The sequence below is a fragment of the Rhinichthys klamathensis genome, unplaced genomic scaffold, assembly GCF_029890125.1.
Source record: "Rhinichthys klamathensis goyatoka isolate OS25496 unplaced genomic scaffold, OSU_Roscu_1.1 h1tg000261l_1, whole genome shotgun sequence".
Lineage (NCBI taxonomy): Eukaryota > Metazoa > Chordata > Actinopteri > Cypriniformes > Leuciscidae > Rhinichthys > Rhinichthys klamathensis.
In genome coordinates, this window is record NW_026606782.1 from 718,070 (window position 1) to 728,489 (window position 10,420).

Here is a 10,420-nt window from a genome sequence, read left to right on the forward strand (position 1 = left end):
ATTATTATTACCATTTCTTGAACTAAGAAACTCTTTACTGAGGTAATTTTAGAAACAGTTCACAGAGTAATAGAGCATTCATTTGAATCCTCTTAGTCATTAAAGTCTTAGACACCTGAGGACGCAGGTAGATTGTTAATCAGCTCTTCATTTTTGAAAAATTCACTGTGTTGTTGATGCCTGGTTGCCACAGCAGAGTCTTCCCTTTTTTTCTGCTATCAAAATCAGCCACAGCTCTTCAAACGCAAGGTCACCTTGGGTCATAGTCGTATTTACCACTGGTTGAATGAATAAGGCCACAGACATAGTCAAGCGTCTCATAAGCCACACTCAGAGGATGAGTCTGAATTCTCGCTGTATATACGGGATGAATGAGGATAAAAACTCGCCTTTGACTTTTCTCACTGTTAGTTATTGGACCTTGACATTGAAAAAATGAAGGAGTCAGTGAAGAAAAAGTTAAGAGTCTCTTGAAGTCATCACGTTGACACCATGCCCCTCAAATATATCTTGCGGTTTGGGTCGATTGCAGGTTTGGCACTGTAAAAAATGAATCATGGGTCTTGTAATTTTCACATTTTCCTAATTTTTTTAAGGAAACATACACAATTTTGAGGCTTGAATTGAGGAAGCTGATAAAATGAAGGAAAAAAGGCTACCAATTTATTTTAAGAGAATTAGCTCAATTATGCGGTTTTATTTAGAGACACCGTTGTTAGTTCCCAGCATGCTTTGCACATGGCTGGTAATGGAGAGAAAATATTGAAATTAAGTGTTATTTTATGTGTTTTTGAGTAAAGGGAATCATCTGTTAATGTTCAGTTATGTTTGACATTTGAAAGAGTTTCTATTATGTTGAAGTTTTGATTGTTACCATTGTGCAGAAGAGTAGGGCTTATAGTAAGGTTGTGAATAACTGCATATATTGATACTCTGAAGCATGTTGCTTTGTTTGTTGAGCAAAAACTTTGTCATAATGCTAGTGCAGTAACAAGTTTGGTTATGTGCTGTGCTAGCGGCATACAGTCTTTTGATAAAGCAATATAACTCAGTCAAATATAAACAGGCAATTTCCATTCACTCTAATTCACACACTTTTGAACATCAACTTAAAATAAAATAGCATATTTCATAAAAAATATTAAATTCATTGTATCATTGACTAAATAATTAAGGGGATTTTACATGAAAGAAATCAAGCCTTAACTACTCAAAAACATTATTTGTAATATTGTTACCATAATTTTTGTTAAATTAAATAGCAGTAACATTTTTACAGTGCAGAAAATTGAATGCGAAGTGAGACCGTTTTTTTTTTTTTTTTTTTTTGTGGAGTGACAAGAACAGCGGTCATTGGCAGCCCTGATTTTTTTTAATTGTCCATCTGAAATCTCTTGATAGCAATTCAGTAACTGTGTCAGAGAATCCCTTCCACACTATGCCATTCACGGCAGATGCCTTGAGCCCAGAGTCTTTGCTTCAGTGTCAACAGTGTGTTTGTTGTCTGCTTCCTGTTTGTTCTGGAGGACTATTTTTGTGTAGGTTGTGTTTGATGCCATTCAGTCCAAAAGTCGGGGACCACACTGAGATACAAAATCTAATTTAAACCCGGGAAAACTTACAAAATTATACCTCAGAGATGAATCAGTAGTGCTTTTTAGTGGTAAATGAAAATAGATTTCAGTGTAATGATTCATTTTCGATTTAATGTGCTTCTCTGCAATGTTGTTTTCGTCAACGATGACGATAACGAAATGATTTCGTTGACGCACTTATTTTTTATGACGATAACGCGACGATGACTAGCTAAAAATGGCTCTAAGGTGACTAAAACATGACGAGACGTTTTCGAGTTTTTCGAGTTGACGAGACGGAACGAAAATGACTATAAGTCTGACGTTCACAATGCATGTCATTTCTGCCTATTTTGCGTGAAATCTGTCTTGAGCTAAAAAAGTATCAGCAATGCTGCCGCTTCCTATCATTGTTTTGGGTACCCATGCCGGCGCGTTCGCACCAGATTCCACACAACAACACAGCTTCATAGCGAATAGTTCTGCGGCTGCGGCTAGTCACTCACCACACATCTTCGAATGACCATGGCGGCGAAGCCAATAAACGGGCTTGGTGGTCGGAAACGACGAGATGATTTATGGACATACTTTCAGTTTCAGTATAATCCAGCGGTTCTCAAAGTGTGGGGCGCGCCCCACTGCCGTGACAGGTCTCCTCCAAAACGGGAGGAAATTTTCCGTTTTATGCCTTTTTATCTTTATTCGTTCATGGCGAGTCCGCATCGTCAAATTCATCTTTGCAGTGACACCGAAAACACCAGTTTATTAATAAACAATTAAATGTCTCCTTGCTATTTTTTTACACATTCATAATCACTACTTTTGCCGGTTCTTTGTGGCAAGCTTTATGCGTGCGGTCGTGCGCTTGAGTGCGGCTATAACGCTCAATATCCCGTATAGCCTATTTAAGTAATTAAATTAATATAAAGGGCCGATTTGTCCACTTATGGCTTAAATGAAGAACTACTAGTCGACTAGAATACAAACTTTAGTCGGAGGCAGCTCTTATTCCACATATTCTCGCACCAGCAGGCCATTCTGTGTTGAGCGCGCGACCCTGAGCTGAATGAGCGAGCGAGGCGGAATATTCATAAATGCGCTCTCCACTCACATGCTCTGATCGGAACAAAGGAATATTAAAGTAATTAATCATTAGTTCATATCTTATACACTGCCCATACACTACCCATCATTTTAATCCCATATCAAACACAGTATGTTATGTCTATTTTATCTATAAAAAAAAATATATATATAGGCTATATATCATGTTTTTAAGTAGGCTAAAGGCAGAGAGCTGTGTGCTTTCTTCTTCCCTTTGCCACATCATATCACTGTGAGATGGGCTTTTCAGCTGTTTCAGTTTCACTGAAAACAAAGTACAGATCTCAGCTGAACATTGAGCATGACTTTTGAGAAATTGTGCAATTCAAAACAGGCTCATTGCAGCCACTAATGCAGGGATAAATAGACCTGTCTTGCCAAATGGATTTCTATTCTTTTCTTTTTTTAACAGATTGCAAAGTGGCACTTTTATTTCTTTTCTATTTTTGAACTTGATACCAATTTTGACACAGCCGCATTTTATTTTCTCTATTTTTTAAAGACTATTTATTTTTTATTTTTTACTAAAATTGACTAAAACTTGATTAAAACCTTTTTGCGTTTTCGGCGACTAAAACTTGACTAAAACCTTTTTTTGTTTTCGTCGACTAAAACTTGACTAAAACTATGAAGTTTTTAAGTGACTAAAATGTGACTAAAACTAAAAAGCATTTTCGTCCATAAGACTAAGACTAAAACTAAAAGGGCTGCCAAAAACAACACTGCTTCTCTGCATACTCATTTTATACTGCACTAAAGTTTTTTTTTATTCATAAGGTATTTCTTTTTTTATTCATAAAGTGAGGGTTCATTTTGACCTTTAAATTAAGACCTTCATGCAAGTTTACATAGGACATTTTAATATATGAATGTCATCTACTCCTGATCTTTATTTTAGCTTGAAGCTTTACTTCAATTAGCACAAAGCAGTACAACTAATCTGACATTAATATTCATTTATTTATGACCCACAGATAGACCTTATGGTCATCTGTAGTATCTAAACTTAGTTCTGGTTCTCAAATCGTATTAGCTGAGAGCCTTTTCCAGCAATGCAGTAATCTACAAATATTACATGGAAACAGTTTCACAATTTGTATCACCCCTCTTGTTTCCACCGGACCTATACTGGTAGCATTTCTTATCGACCGTCAATGGCGGCGTAGCGAACCCACTATAATCTTACAAATACTACTATTATTGTGTCATAAATGTAGTTGTAAGGTAGCCTGGCATGCCAGACCTACATCAAGATGTTAGGTCTGGGAACTCTCCATAGACATACCTCAATCCGAGGGGCGGGATAAACGGTTACCTTTCAAAATCCCTCTGCACGCAATAGGATAGCGCTACAACCAACCAGAGCAACGAACGGTTGTGGATGAGTGAGTCCCATGCGTTTTTCCACCAGCGGAGCTAATTGATATATTAAACTTTTGCCGTATCAGGTCGGTAAAACTCCGAACACATCTTCCTTTTTTAAGAATGACTTAAGTGACGTTCTCTTAACTCCACGTCCTCCAGAGTCGCGGCCAAAGCCGATTCGAAAGACCGCTGCATCTTCATTGTTTTCAAGTAGCAGGAAAATCACCTATGGAAATCACGCGGAACGTCATGAACTCTGCCGTCATTGTGTTAAGCCCGCCCGCCGACTCTATACACGATGTGATTGGCCTGACCAGTTTTTGGTTTTTACAGCTCAAAAGCCTATGGAGAGTTGCTAGACCACACTGGCTGCGAAATAATTTTCGCTGCCGCTAGGGTGCGTCTAGATTTCTAGGCTAGTTGTAAGGGTTAATTAGGCAAGAATGTAGTCGTTTATCTCAAATCTGCAATTTATATATGAACATAGCACCTATTTGAACATTTGTTTAGACATTTTTGGAGGTTTTGCTGCAATATAAACTGTGATATGGAAGGGGAAAAAAATCACCAGATGACTTGAATAGCTCATTTTGGAAAGAATTAACCATTGCAGAATGATTGGGGTGATTTTGTAGGGAAGTGAATCTGCATAGAAAATAATAAACAAATTACAAGCATAGATAAATGCAATAGAACAAAGATACAAATTAAATAAACAGTGCTTTGTTTTTCAGACGAGTCTTCAGAAAATAAATAATTGTTCTTAATTGTTTACGTTCACGTAAGCCATCCTGTGTTTACGAGGATACTTGCCGAGACAGGAATTTTTTTGCATGTATGTGTCCATTCAAGCATAAATAGACACGAAAGAGAATGGAATTCGGTGTTCATCTTCTGTCTGTTTTGCTGTGTGTGCACAGAAAACAGCGTGTGAGTTCTCTTTCACGTCTTCTTGCACTCAAATGGTTTAAAATTGCTTTAATGTTTAAATTGACCGGACCTACAACGTGCAAATGATAAACTTGCGCTCTATTATGGTTCAACTTTGCAATTAACCCGAGAATTACGTGCATTTCGAACTGTGGTGCCTGGTCCATACAGATCAACTAAGATCCCTTTACTTGATATTGCACATCCTGCGATGTGACCATCACAGATGCACACATCACAATATCGATTCTAAAATGATGTGCAGCCCTACATCAAACTGTTGTTTAAGAGCAATATCACACTCGTAGTTGTGCAATATGGCTCTATATCAGCACGGCTGTCATTGTCCCCGGCACAAGGCCGCTGATCTAATCACAATCATGCTTATGGAGCGAATTATGTGCCAAAATTAAACAAACAAATCCAGCATTTTGCAAACAAACTCGATCTGCTTTGCAAAGGAAAACTCGACTCGCAAACAAACAGAAAGCAATTTGCAAAAACAAAGGTCAATTTGAGCGAAAATGCAGTGGAGTAACCAATATTGTGTTTTACAAATATAATTTAAATAAATGATCCTTGATAATATTTCACAAATAAATACAAACCATCCTACAAATTGCATGTAACCTTTGAACAAATACCAAATCTAGTGCATACAAATGCATATCTGTCTGTTATGATTGTGAGAGCTCTCGGCTCGATTTTCTCACAAATGCAGAAGACAGAAGACTGCATTTCTTCTAAAACAGTAGATGGCGCTAAAATAGGGGATTCATTTAGTGTTAGTCTAATGAATGAGCGCCTCCGCACCCCCTAGACACCATTTACTACACACAATAGGCTTTTTTTTCTCTGATTTTGAAAACTCTTCGCGATCGACTTAAAATGACGAGTACTAATCAGCTGTCTCACGAACGTAACCAGCACATTTATCCCCACATAGCAAAGCCATAACACAGCGAGGGAGAAGAACTAAGTTACATGAAACAATCCAACATATTTTACACCACTGACAAGGGAAAAGTCACTACTCACGGTGTTTATGGCTAGCTTCTAGCTTTCTGCGGCTTCTCTTTCAAGGTAGTGACGAAACGCGCTCTGTAACGCTGTTTGTTCGCTGTCGGCTACGGTAGAAACATGACGTCACAATATGTCGACCTTCATATAAGGGGGTGCCCGCGGTTATGTAGATAATACTAGATATAAATGTCTCAATAAACTGTAATGTTTTTATTACCTTAGAATAAGTAAGTTCTTTATACACCACTGAACACATAGTTATGGATGTCATATTGCATTTCTGTTAATAGATACTCAAAATTTTTACACATTTCACCTTTAAATTCTTCAATTTCAAAAGTAAAACAGTTTGGCTTTTATTTTTGCAGAAACCGTAGGAAGACCTTTAATCTGTGTTTAGCTGACAACAGGTTTATAAACCCTTCTTGTTTACACATTTAGTACAATGCTAAAAACGTACATCCTAGAAAATGTTGGCAATTATGCACATGTGAAAAAGTCATCCTGGTGAAATGAATACAGTGCTGTGCTTCACTCTGAAACATGCGGCACATTACACCGTGTCCTAACCAGACGCGATGCAACAAGATTCCAGCAATAAGCAATTTGTCTATCCACGCTAGACACAACGAAACTATGAGACGTGACAAAATCAATCATAAAATCACAGCCAATCAGAAGAGCGTGTGGGCGAGTCTCTCTGCAGCGCACTTGGATAGTACATAATCAAATTGATATTAAACCATTATAACATTAATAAAAATACGCAGTACGCGTGACTTAAATATTCTTTGTCATAGAATGCACTTGTTTGTTCACATTGAGTTGACTGTTTGAACGTTCTTGTTTCCTTTAATTTATTAGTAAATTATCCACTGTCACTTTCAGTATGGCATTCAAACTCACATTAGACACTTTTAACATTAAATAAAGCACATAATCTGTACCTGAGATTATCATTGTCATATGATGTTGTTCCACGACATCTCAGTAATAGGAACCGTTTCTAAAATAGAATCATCACGTAAAACTATGATTAATATGGAAAAGATACCCTTTTATCATCTGTTTTCATCAACTCACAAACCCCCTGCAGTTCCCTCATGAACTCCCGCTTGGGAAACCCTCCTCTACAGTTGCTTAATAATCTATCTACATAACAAACCCTTAAAGGGATAGTTCACCCCAAAATGAAAATTCTGTCAGTAATTACTCACCCTCATGTCGTTCCAACCCCGTAAGACTTTCGTTCATCTTCGGAACACAAATTAAGATATTTTTTATTAAATCTGAGAGCTGGATCACTCCTCCATAGGCTTCTAAGGGATCGAAACTTGCCGGCCCAGAAAACTTAAAGACATCGTTAAAATAGTCAGAGTGACTACAGTGGCTCAATCTTAAGTTTATCAAGCGACGAGAATACTTTTTGTGCTCAAAAAACAAACAAAAATAACGACTTTATTCAACTATTCATTTCCTTCTCTGTTGGCCTCGAGATTTCACGTAGTGGAACTGCGCAACGGTTCTGTGTTGTACGTCACACGCAGGCTCAGTATTGGCCGACGCTGGTCGTGTGTGACGGGTGAGTAATTACTGACAGAATTTTCATTTTGGGGTGAACTAACCCTTTAATGACATGCACATCCTGTTTTGCAAGCTAGCCATGAACATATTAGCTCAATTAATACACAAATTGGAAGTCAAGCTGTTATTAATCCTCATATTTTATGCTGTTTTATCTCTTTTGCTGGATCCCTAATGAATCAGCCTTCTGTGATTCTCTCATTCTGACTCTCTGCTGATGTACAATAGCTTGGCGCTTATCTGCCTTGTTTCCATGCAAATATCAGCTGATGTGCTGAAGTCTGGCAAGTCGAACCCAGTAGCTGTTGGACAAGCTGCCAGAAATGACAATTAATGAATGGCGGGTGTCTGCTAAAAAACTTTCCAAGAAAGGAAAAGAAGATCTGACTCGCATAGTTCCATCTGATAACTTCAGAATGTGTACTCAAGCAGATGAACTTCTTGACCGTTCACAGATTGCATCTCAGTGGATGCAGTAGGTCATGCGGGCCGGGTATTGATTTCTTGGATACTGAATGCATATTCAGATGGGATCTATTTTGTGTCCTTTCCGAATTGTATGCTCGTCTATAAGCTGTGCAATCTTATTGGAAGCACCTGAGGCCTGAAGTAAAGCTAAACACTTTAAAAAGGTCACTGTTTAGGAGAAACTGTTAATAAGGTTTGACGGCTTTGGCTAGACATCAAGACGGTGGGCACTTTGAAAGGATTTAAATGACAGATAGCATTTCCCAACAGTTGAGAAACCACAGGTGTCATTCAGAATTAATTCGCCTTGGTAAAATGACATTTTCAGTAATCAAAGAGGAAGGAATCGAACCTCATGAAGATTATTCAGGAAGGTAGGTTGAATGGAATATAGTGGTGGTTCTGTGGAGCTGTGGTGGAGCTGTTGGGAAATGTTGTGATCAAACATTCATGTCTTTTGTAATCACCTCTTTCAGCATGCTTGACAGTTTTCTTTTTGTCTCACTGAGCTTAGAGCGCCAGCTCACATAAAGGAAAATCTAGAAATACAAAGAGGTGCACCATCATAGCTGTTCAAAAAAATAAATTGGCATAATCAGTCTTTTGTGTTTTCTTTCAGGGAGTACCTGGGGAAGCAGTTGCAGTCCACCGAACAGTCAACTCCAGCTGTGGCTGCCCGAAGCTGAACTGCCCATGTGCTTGTGTGTGAGCCAGAGTGTCTGATCCCGTGTTCTTGGTGTGAATGTAAATCTCTGCTATATATAATCAACAGGTTCAATAAAAAACGAGTTGATGTATTAAACCGTAAATTTATAATTTAGCTCTTCTTTGTTGTGTGAAGTTGTTGTGTAAAGTCGTGCGAAGTTGTGCTTAAGTAAAATCACATTAAGTGATCGGAACAGTTCTGAGTATTATGAAATGTTATTTATGTCTTAAATGTAAAACAAAGTGTATGCATTCCAATAAAGAGTCTACTACGACAAATCCATCCCAGTGAACTGTTTTTTAATTTTTCATATTGAGATTTGAAACATCAGTGGTTGAGTTGTAGGGCTGTTAATTTGACTCAAAGCAACTTCATATACCAGACAGACAGACAGATGGATAGATAGATAGACAGACAGACAGACACACCTGGACACATCATCAGTGATGTTGCCTGGGATCACGGAGGGTTTCGGGTCTTTCAAGCATCATACACTCTCACCCAGGTGACCCAGTTGGGGTTGATCAGGCCCCAACTTGTGTCCAGGTAGCTCTACCCCACCCATGGTTCTCCTCTCCTTATCCACAGCCACCTTGAGGCAACTTCTGCTGACTCAGTGACCTCTTTAATAGCCCTTCGCTTACTGGCCCCTATGATGCCCAGGATGTTGTAGGCCCTGCAGAGAGACTGGCCAGCAAACCCTCTGCATCCCACCTCAATGGGCTCACATCGCGCTCGCCACCCATTGTTCCGGCACTCCTCCACTAGCTCAGCATATTTTGCCCTCTTCCTCTCATTGGCCTCCTCGATGCGGCCCTCCCAGGGTACGGTGAGTACCAGGAGAACGATCTGCCTGGAGGACTCTGAGATGAGTAGCATGTCAGGCCGCAGCGTTGTAGTGGCGGCAGTTTCTGGGAATTTCAGTTGCCTCTCCAGGTCAACTTTCAACTCCCAGTCTTTTGCTGTTGCTAGCAGGCCAGATGAGGTGGCCCTGGCAGCTATACAAACAGATAAAAAATCAAAACCCGACGGCCTCTGCTAGAAATCTTATAATGGGCCTTGATTGGATCTTTCATCAGGCCAATTATCCAAAACAAACATCAAAATCAACACAAAAATTGGTCACTGAGCACAAAATGAAGCTTCTGCCATGGCCGTCCCAGTCCCTGAGCTGAACCCTATATAGAAAATGAGTGGGCTGAACTGAAGAGAAGAAGCACCAACATGGATCTGGGAATCTGAAGGATCTGGAGAGATTCTGTATGGAGGAACAATCTCTGATCTCTTGTCAGGTCTTCTCCAAACTCATCAGGCATTATAGGAGACGACTCAGAGCTGTTATCTTGGAAAAAGGAGGTTGCAAAGAGTATGTAATTATGCCTTTAGTTCAATAATTATGGCCAATGTGTTTTTGAGAAAAACATTTAATTCATAATGTGATTTACCCCCCTCTTTCAATTCTTTTACTTCAATGAAAGGTTAGTTTTTGGCTAATTTTTTAAATGAAAGATCAAAAGGATAAGCGATGTAGATTTATTTTTACAGCCATCTATTATCATATTTACCAGGGGTGCCAATAATTCTGACCACAACTGTACGTAATCTTTGTCATCTTCCGCCATTTTGCCCACATCTCAAAATCCAACAAATGAATGTTCCTTAGAAC

The 10,420-nt window shown here is 39.0% G+C and overlaps 1 protein-coding gene and 1 non-coding gene across 3 annotated transcripts in view; one reads left to right on the plus strand and one right to left on the minus strand.

The window, feature by feature from the left end:
- Positions 1-9,032, plus strand: part of atp6v1h (ATPase H+ transporting V1 subunit H) — a 74,944-nt gene extending 65,912 nt beyond the window's left edge. For both annotated transcript variants that reach the window (XM_056267549.1, XM_056267550.1), the window contains one exon: positions 8,668-9,032. In XM_056267549.1, the coding sequence (XP_056123524.1) occupies positions 8,668-8,734 (67 nt within the window). In that variant the 3' untranslated portion in view covers positions 8,735-9,032. The remainder of the gene's footprint in view (positions 1-8,667) is intronic.
- On the minus strand, positions 1,331-1,464 carry LOC130101751 (U11 spliceosomal RNA). Its single transcript, XR_008809034.1, has one exon. It is a non-coding gene; the product is annotated as a U11 spliceosomal RNA (small nuclear RNA).
- Positions 9,033-10,420: the final 1,388 nt, after the last annotated feature.